The 13,287-nt window shown below is 49.6% G+C and overlaps 1 protein-coding gene across 3 annotated transcripts in view; it reads left to right on the top strand.

Annotated features, from left to right (window-relative positions):
- The window catches only part of LOC144488199 (ankyrin-1-like), a 60,904-nt gene extending 47,930 nt beyond the window's left edge, over positions 1–12,974 (top strand). For 2 of the 3 annotated variants that reach the window (XM_078206226.1, XM_078206227.1), the window contains 2 exons: positions 3,856–3,981; positions 12,315–12,974. In XM_078206226.1, coding sequence (XP_078062352.1) covers positions 3,856–3,960 — 105 coding nt within the window. In that variant the 3' untranslated portion in view covers positions 3,961–3,981; positions 12,315–12,974. The remainder of the gene's footprint in view (positions 1–3,855; positions 3,982–12,314) is intronic. The other variant, XM_078206228.1, reaches the window with a different exon arrangement.
- The last annotated feature ends 313 nt before the right edge of the window (positions 12,975–13,287 follow it).

The following is a 13,287-nucleotide window of genomic DNA, read 5'->3' on the forward strand; positions in this document are numbered from 1 at the left end:
ATGGGCTTGCAGCCTGGTACCAGATTCTTAAATAAAGAAGGTGTGGTGATTTTTAGTGTGGAGAGATTGCATGCGGGGCGCTTTGGGCAATTTGGAGGCTGCGGCTGATTCCCTACTGCCAGTGAAGGGAGTGGCCCACCGTACTGTAGGATCACACTCTTCATGTGGACCATAAAATTTAGTCCGAGGAGAATTGGCGCACAAAGGTGCGGTAACACAAGGAGCCTGTATCGCTCGTAAATTGTGCCCTGTTCCTCTAGGGTTACCATACATCGTCCTTGGATCGGTACAGACCGGGACCGTGATGCCATGGAAATTGTCTGTTTGGCAGGTAGAACCCGGAGTCCACACCTTTTTGCAGTGTCAGGGTGAATAAAACTCTCGGTGCTCCCACTGTCAAACAGACAATACACAGTACGACCATTTACCTTGATGTTCATCATGGAATTATCAAGCCTGTGGTGCTTTGTCTGGTCCAGAGAGATCGACGCCACCGTTGGCCCCTGGGCGTCACTGCATGCAGCCGAGGTTGATACTGAGGACCCCTGCTGGTCGCTCCTAGTCGTCGTTGACCATGATGGCCGCCCCCATGAATCGCACGTGGGTGAGGGCGCCAAACGTAGCGACTCCTGGTGGTCTTCCTCCTCCTCCGTCAGCCACGATGACACCGTCCTGGATCCGCACGTGGTCGGACCTCGTGGGTACTGCGACGCCGAAGGAGATTGTCTCCGCTCTGGAGGGTCACAGGCTGCACTGCCGTTTTTGGGCTTTGACCTGCAAACTTTAGCATAGTGCCCCTTTTTACCACACTGGCTGCAGATCGCCGTTTTTGCAGGACACTGTTGCCGTGAATGCTTGGCTCCGCCGCAAAAATAGCATCGCTGGCCGCCTGGAGCTGCCGCCGTCGTCGGATCGATATGGGAGCGCGAGCCCGTGGGGCGAGGAGGGATTTGTGCTTGCTCTTGCCACGTTGTCTCCACGTGGTCTTCGGGGTACAGAGCCAAGCTTTTCGACGCTGCCTCCAGCATCTCAGCCATCTCCATCGCTTGGGTCAAGTTGAGGTTCCCTTTCTCTAATAACTTAAGCCGGATGTACGAGGACCCTACCCCTGCTACGAACGCACCTCGGGCGAGGTCGTACATATATTGCTCAGCTGACACATCTTTACAATCGCAACCCCTGGCAAGCTGCAGGAGCTCATTGGCGTAGTCCTCCATGGTTTCGCCCAACTGCCGACGTCGTGTAGCGAGGAGGTAACGAGCGTGTATCTCGTTGGGTGGTCTCGTGTATCGTTTCTTCAAGAGCTCGATGGCCCTCGGGTAAGTGGTGGCCGCACGAATCGCAAGATAAATCGTGTCACTTACCCTCGCGTGGAGGACCTGGAGTTTGTCGTCGTCTGTAGTAACAGCTGCAGAGGCTGCCAGGTAGTCTTCGAAACACTTCCACCAGTGGTCGAAGGTGTTAGCGGCACCGACCGCACGTGGGTCCAGCGCCAGACGCTCTGGTTTTAATATTTGTTCCATACTCCCTTTTTCTGTTGAGAGTTTTATGTTTGCTAATAAAATTGATGCGCGACAATCAAGCACGTGGAACAAGGCTTTTATTAGCAAACAATGGAACTAACTAACACGAGTACACCAGTTCAGACTGGAGGGGTCCCGCCGGAGCAGAGGGTCTTGTACCTCTCCCCAGGAGGCGGGGCCCGACCGGGATGTGCCATAACAACATCTACCACAGGTAAACACCCTAACCCAACAACATTATACAACCCCCACAGTGGCAACCCCCTAACCCAACAGTAACATAGGAATAACCCACAGTGGTAACCAACGATGGTTCACCACAGAGTGCGTGTCTGTCTGTGTGTGTGTGAGAGAGAGTGTGTGTGAGAGAGAGAGTGTGTGAGAGAGAGAGTGTGTGAGAGAGAGAGTGTGTGAGAGAGAGTGTGTGTGAGAGAGAGTGTGTGTGAGAGAGAGTGTGTGTGAGAGAGAGTGTGTGAGAGAGAGTGTGTGAGAGAGAGTGTGTGTGAGAGAGAGAGAGTGTGTGTCTGTCTGTGTGTGTGAGAGAGAGTGTGTGTGAGAGAGAGAGTGTGTGTGAGAGAGAGAGTGTGTGAGAGAGAGAGAGTGTGTGAGAGAGAGAGAGTGTGTGAGAGAGAGAGAGTGTGTGAGAGAGAGAGTGTGTGTGAGAGAGTGTGTGTGAGAGAGTGTGTGTGAGAGAGAGTGTGTGAGAGAGTGTGTGAGAGAGAAAGAGTGTGTGTGTTAACACCAGTCAGAATGTACCCTCTTTATTGAAGTCATCCATTATTTTTGCCAATCCTCTCCCCACACTCTCCATTCTCTGCGATGGTGTGGTATTCCTTTTGTAATGATAACCCTGGGACGTGTTCCAACTAAACCTCTGCTGCCCCTGTCTCCAACAGGCCACAAAGCAGGGGAGGAGAACTCAGCACTGTTCTTTCCTGTTTTATCCGAAGACGGATGGGGTGGGGGGCAGGGCTCCGTCTGAGGGGTTGAACTGTACGTGGAAACAGCATTGTCCCAGCAAGCTAACACTGATACCAGGGCAACAACACACTTGTTTATGTGGAACCCAGTGATGGGCAAACTGGGGCTTTGATAGAGAACCTTCCTTTCCATCCACTGTTAGTGCAACAGACGCCAGTACATGAACCGATTGGACATGGCCTGTCTTACCCGGTGAGGTGGATATTGTTAAAATTCTGTGTGTGAGAGAGAGTGTGTGAGAGAGAGTGTGTGTGAAGGAATTTCTCACAAGTGAATTTGAAATGTGCAAATTAAAACTGTCCAGTACAATATCAACATGAGGCATGATAATGTATTTGCAATGACCACGTGTATGTGCGTGTATGTATAAACACTGCCATCTGTGTATGTGTGCATTTGTAAACACCACTGCGTGTACACGTGTAGGTGAACACTGTCATGTGTGTGTGTGAGCACACACTGCCATGTGTGTGTATATGTGAGCAAACGCTGCTGTTTGTGTGTGTATATGAGAGCACACAGTGCCGTGAGTGTGTGTACATTCGAGCACACACTGCCGTGTGTGTATATGCAAGCACCCAGTGCCGTGTGTGTACATTCGAGCACATAATGCCATGTGTGTGTATATGTGAGCACACACTGCCGTGTGTGTGTGTGTGTTTGAGAGCACAGTGCCATGTGTGTGTGTATGAGAGGACACAGTGCAGTGTGTGTATATGTGAGCACACTGCTGTGTGTGTGTGTGTGTGTTTGAGAGTACACAGTACCATGTGTGTGTCTGAGAGCACAGAGTGCCGTGTGTGTATGTACCTGTATGTATGTACGTGTGTGTATGTACGTGTGTGTGTGTATGTACGTGTGTGTGTATGTACATGTGTGTGTGTGTATGTACGTGTGTGTGTATGTACGTGTGTGTGTGTATGTACGTGTGTGTATGTACGTGTGTGTGTGTATGTACGTGTGTGTATGTACGTGTGTGTGTGTATGTACATGTGTGTGTGTATGTACGTGTGTGTGTGTATGTACGTGTGTGTGTATGTACGTGTGTGTGTATGTACGTGTGTGTGTGTATGTACGTGTGTGTGTGTATGTACGTGTGTGTGTGTATGTACGTGTGTGTGTGTGTGTGTGTATGTACGTGTGTGTGTGTGTGTATGTACGTGTGTGTGTGTGTGTGTATGTACGTGTGTGTGTGTGTGTATGTACGTGTGTGTGTGTTTAGAATCACCGCTCTCCATTCTGTCTGTCTTGCCCATTGTGACTTACTCTCTCTCTTCCCATTCATTCTCTGTGACTGTGTCTCTCTGTGTGTTGGTCGGACTCTGTGTTATCTCCACTGTCTGCCTCTCAGCTGGGAGAAGCGGATAGTGCCTTGTACAATGAGTGGATTCATGGTCGAATGGGCGCTCAGATTGTGAAGAAAATCAGCACACATCCGAATTCGCCAAAGCAATGATATAGGGATGATTGCGGAAAGGTAACTCGAGTGTAAGCGGGACGCTGAGAAACCTTAGCAATTCCCCCCCCCCTCCCCACCCCCCTCCGATACCATGTTTAATTCCCTTGTGTTCCAAACCCAGAGCACAGAAAGCAAGCCTCCGGGTTACTGTCAATATAACCGGGGTTAAACATGCGGCTTTCCCGAGTACCGCCCTCCCTATCCTCTAACACTTTGTGTTTTAATTCCTCCCTCCCCCCCCCCGCCCCCGCCGTCCCTCCCAGATGTCATGTTAGATCATCCCTGCGTAACATCTCTGACCGAATGCTCCCCTAACACCAAACGCTGCTGCCACACTCTTTAACATGACATCTGAAGGCCACATCCGCGGATCCAGGAAGTAGCAAAGAGCATCGATTGAAGCGGCGATGTTGAAATGAGAAGGATTGACCTCTGATCCTTGAACTGTGACAGTTCCGTCAGGCCCTGCCGCGGCTCGTTTCTCTCCCTGCGTCAGCCAGCGTGAGATTACAATACCATTGCTGCTGTGTTCTATTTACTGCTTCACAGTAACATCGGCCCCTTCGAATGGTAGATGTAGCCCCCGCCCCCGCCACCACCTGCCACCTATTCTCAAAAGCCAAGTCACTGGGCAAATACAATTGCTGCGGATGACATTTTTCTTTCAAGTATTTTGTAGAGAACATGAAGTTTTTTTATTCATTCACGGGACATGGGCATCGCTGGCTGGGCCAGCATTTATTGCCCATCCCTAGTAGCCCTCGGAGGGCAGTTGAGAGTCAACCACATTGCTGTGGCTCTGGAGTCACATGTCGGCCAGACCGGGTAAGGACGGCAGATTTCCTTCCCTAAAGGACATTAGTGAACCAGATGGGTTTTTCCCACAATCGACAATGGTCTCATGGTCATCAGTAGATTCTTAATTCCAGATTTGTTTTGAAATTGAATTCAAATTCCACCATCTGCCGTGACGGGATTCGAACCCGGATCCCCAGAGCACGAGCTGTATTGTGCTTGGCGCGGCACGGTGGCACAGTGGTTAGCACTGCTGCTTCACAGCGCCAGGGATCCGGGTTCGATTCCCGGCCTCGGGTCACTGTCTGTGCGGAGTCTGCACATTCTCCCCGTGTCTGTGTGGGTTTCCTCCGGGTGTCCCGGTTTCCTCCCACAGTCCGAAAGACGTGCTGGTTAGATGCTAAATTCTCCCTCAGTGTAACCCGAACAGGAGCCAGAGTGTGGCGACTAGGGGATTTTCACAGTAACTTCATTGCAGTGTTAATGTCAGCCGACTTGTGACACTGATAAATTAAAGATTTTAAGAATGAAAGAATCGCAGTATCAGTGTGCTGAATGTTGTGTTGGAGGCTTGTGTGCTGTTGAAGAAAATGTTCTACTGGGAGTTGCGATATAATCATATCCAGAGTCCGCTGTTAGAATAGAATAGAATAGAATCCCTACAGGGCAGAAGGAGGCCACTCAGCCCATCGAGTCTGCACTGACCACAATCCCACCCAGGCCCTATCCCCATAACCCCATGCATTTACCCTGCTAATCCCCCTGACACTAAGGGGCAATTTAGCATGGCCAATCCGCCTAACGGACACATCTTTGGACACTAAGGGGCAATTTAGCATGGCCAATCCACCTAACTGACACATCTTTTGGACTGTAGGAGAAAACCGGAGGAAACCCATGCAGACACGGTGAGAATGTGCAAACTCCACACAGACAGTGACCCGAGGCCGGAATTGAACCCGGGTCCCTGGCGCTGTGAGGCAGCAGTGCGAACCATTGTGCCACCGTGCCGCCCGTAAATGAGTTCCAATGCGTTGAAGGCTCTGAACGGAATCGACAGGGCCATTTGATGTGATGAACTCCCAGAATGACCTCTCCTGTACTGACTGATAGTCGAGTCAAATGAATTAAGCTGACTGTCGGATTTTTTTTCCCCCAGTGGGTGAGATGGAACGAGGGACAGGGGGAAGAGACAGCCTCAGTTCACTCTGAACCAGACACACCCAAAAGCCACCCAGCTGCCAGCTCAGAAGTGTGGTCCTAGAGTCATAGAGGTTTACAGCATGGAAACAGGCCCTTCGGCCCAACTTGTCCATGCCGCCCTTTTTTTAAACCCCGAAGCTAGTCCCAATTGCCCGCATTTGGCCCATATCCCTCTATACCCATCTTACCCATGTAACTGTCTAAATGCTTTTTAAAAAACAAAATTGTACCCGCCTCTACTACTACCTCTGGCAGCTCGTTCCAGACACTCACCACCCTCTGTGTAAAAACATTGCCCCTCTGGACCCTTTTGTATCGCTCCCCTTAAACCTACACCCTCTAATTTTAGACTCCCCTACCTTTGGGAAAAGATGTTGACTATCTAGCTGATCTGTGCCCCATTGTATCCGTCTCGCTCTTTCGACAACTGGACTATTGCAGTGGGAGGCCATTCAGCCCCTCGAACCTGCTTCACCATTCAGTTTGATTCCAGTCACCAATCTTTCATCCAACTCTACTGATAATCTGCACTCGAGAAAAATCACCTACCCTCATGGAATCATAGAATCCCTGCAGCCCATTGAGCCTGCACCACACCCTATCCCCGTAATTCCACATATTTACCCTGCTAGTTCGCTTGATATTAAGGGGCAATTTAGCACGGCCAATCCACCTAACCTGCACATCTTTGGAGTGTGGGAGGAAACCGGAGCACCCGGAGGAAACCCACAGAGACACAGGGGAGAATGTGCAAACTCCACACAGACAGTGACCCAAGGCCGGAATTGAACCCAGAGATGATCTAAAATAAGGAGTACAATCCTTAAATGGGTGCAAGAGCAAAGGGACCTGGGTGTATTTGTGCATAGATCATTGAAGGTGGCAGGGCAGGTGGAGAGAGCAGTTAATAAAACCTATACAATATTCTGGGCTTTATTCATTACAAGGTCAAAGGTAGGGTTCTGAGGAATGTGGAGGAACAGAGAGATCTTGGGGTTCATATCCACAGATCTCTGAAGGTTGCCACTCAAGTGGATACAGCTGTGAAGAAGGCCTATAGTGTGTTAGCTTTTATTAACAGGGGGTTGGAATTTAAGAGCCGTGGAGTTATGCTGCAACTGTACAGGACCTTGGTGAGACCACATTTGGAATATTGTGTGCAGTTCTGGTCACCTCACTATTAGAAGGATGTGGAGACACTGGAAAGAGTGCAAAGGAGATTTACCAGGATGCTGCCTGGTTTGGAGGGTAGGTCTTATGAGGAAAGGTTGAGGGAGCTAGGGCTTTTCTCTTTAGAACGGAGGAGGTTTATAAGATGATGAGGGGGATAGATAGAGTGGACGTTCAGAGACTATTTCCTCGGGTGGATGTGGCTGTCAGTAGGGGGCATAACTATAGGGTTCGTGGTGGAAGATATAGGAGGGATGTACGAGGTAGGTTCTTTACTCAGAGAGTGGTTGGGGTGTGGAATGGACTGCCTGCTGTGATAGTGGAGTCGGACACTTTAGGAACTTTCAAGCGGTTCTTGGATAGGCACATGGAGCACACCAGAATGATAGGGACTGGGATAGCTTGATCTCGGTTTCGGAAAAGGTTCGGCACAACATCGTGGACCGAAGGGCCTGTACTGTGCTGTACTGTTCTATGTTCTATATTCATAGGGGCAGAGAGTACAAGAGAAGAAGGTTATACTGAACTTATACAAGACACTAGTTAGACCTCAGCTGGAAGACTGTGTACAGTTCAGGTCACCACACTAGAGGAAGGATGTGAGTGCATTGGAGAGAGCGCAGAAGAGGTTCACAAGAATGGTTCCAGGGATGAGAAATTAACGTTATGAGGATAGATTGGAGAGGTTGGGACTGTTCTCCTTGGAGAGGCTCAGAGGAGATTTGATGGAGATGTTCAAAATCATGAGGGGGGCTGGACAGAGTAGAGAGGGAGAAACTGTTCCCCCTCGTAATAGGATGGAGAACAAGAGGGACACAGATTGGAAGTGATAAAAAGCAGCAAATGTCACGCGAGAAGAATCTTCTTCACACGGCGATTGGTTGGGGTCTGGAATGTTCCGTCAGGAAGTGTGGTGGAGGCAGGTTCACTCGAAGCATTTGAGGGGGTTTGAGATGATTATTTGAATAGAAACCATGTGGAGGGGTACGGGGAAATGGCACCAAGTTATGATGCTCGTTTGGAGAGCCAGTACAGACTCAATGGGCCAAATGGCCTCCTTCTGCACCCCAACAATTCTGTGATGTCTCCCTGCAGCTTTCTAATAGCACCAAGACGTCCATCTCTCTGTCCTTTCATTCAGTTTATTATTGTCTGCAGTCTAAATTCCCGGAGGGCATCGCTGCCCACATTCTGCTGACTGAGAGAATGTCTCCTTTATTACAGTCCCATTCATTCCCAGTGCAAATGTGTGCATGTACCTTGGCAGCACGGTGGCACAGTGGTTAGCGCTGCTGCCTCACAGCGCCAGGGGCCCGGTTTCGATTCCCCGGCTTGGGTCACTGTCTGTGTGGAGTCTGCACGTTCTCCCTGTGGGTGGGTTTCCTCCGGTTTCTTCCCACACTCCAAAGATGTGCAGGTTAGGTGGATTGACCATGTTAAATTGTCCCTCAGTGTCAAGGGGACTAGCTAGGGTAAATGCCCAGGGTTAGGGGCCTGGGAGGAATTGTTGTCAGTGCAGACTCGATGGGCCGAAAGGCCTCCTTCTGCACTGTCGGGGATTCTATGATTCTATGTGTGGATTGTAGCAAAATTGTATATTCAAATCACACGACCTCTCATTGTAAGATAGCTTGTTGTAAGCCACTGTCCAAACTCATAGACCGAGCCTGGTTTCTCGGGTGGGAGAGGAGAATTTGGAGATTGAGATACATCAGGGAGGCAGCAGAGATATCCAAAGATGTGCAGGTTAGGTGGATTGGCCATGCTAAATTTCCCCTTGTGTCCAAAGATGTGCGGGTTAGGTGGATTGGCCATGCTAAATTGTCCCTTAGTGTCCAAAGATGTGCGGGTTAGGTGGATTGGCCATGCTAAATTGTCCCTTCGTGTCCAAAGATGTGTAGGTTAGGTGGATTGGTCATGCTAAATTGCCCCTTAGTGTCCAAAGATGTAGAGGTTAGGTGGATTGGCCAGGCTAAATTGCCCCTGAGTGTCCAAAGATGTAGAGGTCGGTGGATTGACCATGCTAGATTTGTCAGGGGGACTAGCCTGGGGCTATGGGGATAGGGCCTGGGTGGGGTTGTGGTCGGTGCAGACTCGATGGGCCGAATGGCCTCCTGCACTGTAGGGATTCTATGATATCAACTCTTCCAAGGTATCCGGATCTTTCTCCAGTTTAAGGTCAACAATTCTGTCTGGACGTGTAGAAGAAATCAATTAGCATGAGTCAGCCAACCCGAACACAAGTTTGAATAGAAACATAGAAGATAGGAGCAGGAGGAGGCCATTCGGCCCTTCGAACCTGCTCCGCCATTCATCACAATCATGGCTGATCATCCAACTCAGTAGCCTAATCCTGCTTTCTCCCCATAACCTTTGATCCCATTCGCCCCAAGTGCTATATCCAGCCCCCTCTTGAATACATTCAATGTTTTGGCATCAACTACTTCCTGTGGAATGTAACCAGTGGGAGTTTGGCCTGCATGCTTCGACAAGTATATAACCCGGCTTAGATTTGCCGCATTAGCGATCATGAACTGAGCGGTTTGGCTGGGGGAAAAATTAACTTTGTTTGAGCAAGGAACCCACTAAAACCTTTTGGAATTGTTCGGTGTGTTTAAAAACTGAATAACATGGAAGGGTTGAGTTTGCTGTGAGGTATTATAGAAAGGATATCATGTACTATTGTCGAAAGGATATTCTTAAACTGGAAAGAGTGCAGAAGAGATTTACTAGGATGCTGCCGGGACTCGATGGATTGAGTTATAAGGAGAGGTTGGGACTTTTTTCTCTGGAGTGTAGGAGGCTGAGGGGTGATCTTATAGAGGTCTATAAAATAATGAAGCGCACAGATCAGCTAGATAGTCAATATCTTTTCCCAAAGGTTGGGGAGTCTAAAACTAGAGGGTATAGGTTTAAGGTGAGAGGGGAGAGATACAAAAGGGTCCAGAGGGGCAATTTTTTCACACAGAGGGTGGTGAGTGTCTGGAACAAGCTGCCAGAGGTAGTAGTAGAGGCGGGTACAATTTTGTCTTTTAAAAAGCATTTAGACAGTTACATGGGTAAGATGGGTATAGAGGGATATGGGCCAAATGCGGGCAATTGGAGCTAGGTTAGTGGGTTTTTTTTAAAAAAGGGCGGCATGAACAAGTTGGGCCGAAGGGCCTGTTTCCATGCTGTAAATTTCTATGACTCTAAATGCTGGCCTGCTCGGTTACTATTGGGTCTTAGAGATTTTCGATCAAAGCTCGTGGAGTTGGTGACACCTTTCCCTGAAGAGAGATTTGTGAGAAGCATGGCTACGGTTGAACGGCAGCTCCTGCAGTATCCCTGGGGGACGAACTCTTTGGGTGGGGGGGGAATTTTCCCGTACCGCCCAACGCAGGAATCGTAGCGGCAGGCAGGGGGGCGGACCAGCCAAAGGCCCGTTGATCTTGGGCAGGAAGTTCCGGTCTTGGGGCGAGCGCGGCCGGAAAATCCCGTCCTTTGCCTCTTCGCTTTGGTGGGAACATTCAAAATCAGGATCAGATCCCCGAAAGTATTGACCGAGTTTCCTGAATGTCATGTGCCGTACACAGTCGGACATGCAATACTGAACATTGTCCTGCACCTGTCACTGGCCAGCGCTGTCCGAGTTATATCCCAGTCGCACTCCAGCCCGCAATGACTTGTTGAATTTCTGGTCAGGCCGCCCCCCTCTGAACGGAGCTTGAGGAGATAGGATCGTAGAATCCCTACACTACAGAAGGAGGCCATTCGGCCCATGAGTCTGTACCGACCACAATCCCACACAGGCCCGATAACCCCATAAATATATATATCCTGCTAATCCCCCTGACATTAAGGGGCAATTTAGCATGGCCAATCCACCTCACCTGCACATTTTTCAGACTGTGGGAGGAAACCGGAGCACCCGGAGGAAACCCATGCAGACACGGGGAGAAGGTGCAGACTCCGCACAGACAGTGACCCAAGCTGGGAATCGAACCCGGGTCCCTGGCACTGTGAGGCAGCAGTGCTAACCACTGTGCCACCGTGCCGCCCAGATCTCCCCCCCGCCGTAACCCCCATTTCCATCCCCCAACCTGCGAACACAAAAGGAAGCCGCAAGGGCAAATCCATCTGGGGTCTCATCTCAGTTGGAGAAGTGTCTTTATTTAATTCTCCTCCTCCCTCTGCCTCCTACACTCTGACGGCAGAGTGCCAGAAGCCAGGCCTGAACCCCCAGCTGAGTCAGCAAATTGTCCACAAGGACACAGGAACAGAAGGAGGCCATTCAGGCCCTCAAGCCTGCCCCGCCATTCAATACGATCATCGCTCACTCATCTTGGCCTCAACTCCACTTTCCAGCCCGTTCTCCATTAACCTCTGACCCATTACTAATTAAAAATCTATATCTCCTCCTTAAACTTACTCCAAGTGCCGGCATCCGCCAGGCTCTGGGGTAATGAAATCCACAGACTCACGGCCCATTGAGAGAACTAGTTTCTCCTCAGCTCTGTTTTAAATCTGCCACCCCTTTTCCCAAAACTATGACCTCTTGTTCTAGATTGCCCCACAAGAGGAAACATCCTCTCCACGTCTAATCATGGGGTGGCACGGTGGCACAGTGGTTAGCACTGCTGCCTCACAGTGCCAGGGACCCGGGTTCGATTCCCGGCTTGGGTCACTGTCTGTGCGGAGTTTGCACATTCTCCCCGTGTCTGTGTGGGTTTCCTCCGGGTGCTCCGGTTTCCTCTCTCAGTCCAAAGATGTGCAGGTTTGGTGGATTGGCCCTGCTAAATTGTCCCTTAGTGTCCAAAGATGTGCAGGTTAGGTAGATTGGCCATTCTAAATTGCCGCTTAGTGTCCAAAGATGTGTGGGTTAGGTGGATTGGCCATGCTAAATTGCCGCTTAGTGTCCAAAGATGTGCTGGTTAGGGTGCTTTGGCCGTGCTAAATTCTCCCTCAGTGTAACCCGAACAGGCGCCAGAGTGTGGCGACTAGGGGATTTTCACAGTAACTTCATTGCAGTGTTAATGTAAGCCTTACTTGTGACTAATAAATAAACTTCAAATAGTCTTGGAAAGTGTGTTAAATCGCTCCCAAACCTTGCGCTCTTTTCCCGGGCATGCTGTTAATGGAAATTTTCCCCAGGCGTCGCTAACACCTATCCCGCTAATTCCTTCTCTCTCTCTCTTTTCCAGGGTACTGTATTTACGACACAGCCTTGAAGACAGCGAGTGGAGGAACTGTTGGGGGGGAAGTGGGGGCTGTGAGAGAGAGAGAAAGAGAGACGGACTTTACATTAGGCTACAGGCATGATTTCTATAAGAGAGTTACTATTATCAATTAGCATGATTGACTGCCAAAGCATGTTCTCTATTGTACCGCCTACGGGACTGAATGATGATGACGAGAGACGCACAGCTGGGAGGCACTCTTCCCGCGGAACCAGGAGGACGACATCCCAGAATGAGAGCTACTGCTTGAAGAACAGCAATATCAAAAAAGAACACACACACACATTCAGTCACTTTAACTGCTCACCTTTCTAATTGGGTTTGAATAGTGTCTTGACGTTTTTAATACAATTGTTTTTGCTGCTGCTGGTTAACTTAAATACTATGCAAAAAGAAAACAGCAATGCGCAGCAATATAACCAACCTGCCAGGGGAGCTTACCAGAGCAGCCGTCTGTCTCAAAGACAACTTTTGTTTGCACCGGTGCTTTCTTGTGTTTTTTTTTTGTTTTACCCCCCTTCCCGAAACGCTCAGCGATAATCCTTTTTGAGTACTGACGAGGCTTTGTGGCTTTTTTGAGTTGTGTTCTCCTCTGTGTACTTTTTTTTAAAAATTTCGAAAGGGGTTTCGTGTTCGTGTTGCTCTGTGGATCACTGTCTGTGTGGAGTTTGTGGAGGAAGTGTCTTTACTTGTCTTTGTTAAAGACACTTTCTCCATTCCCCCTCCATCATTAGTTAAGGAGAGAGACGGAGAGAGGGCAGTTGGCTGAGCTGGAGAGGGAAGAGTTAGGGTGCTGCGTTCTGCCACAACGCGTCCAATTTTAGGATGGTCATTGCTGGAAACCAGACGGGGCCGGTCACTGGGCAGAAGCTTCTCGAACCTGAGGCCAGCCTGAGGCCGCCTCGTTTCCCCAAAGCTCATGAAACTGGCTTGTACC

This window comes from Mustelus asterias, unplaced genomic scaffold, assembly GCF_964213995.1.
Source record: "Mustelus asterias unplaced genomic scaffold, sMusAst1.hap1.1 HAP1_SCAFFOLD_1369, whole genome shotgun sequence".
NCBI lineage: Eukaryota > Metazoa > Chordata > Chondrichthyes > Carcharhiniformes > Triakidae > Mustelus > Mustelus asterias.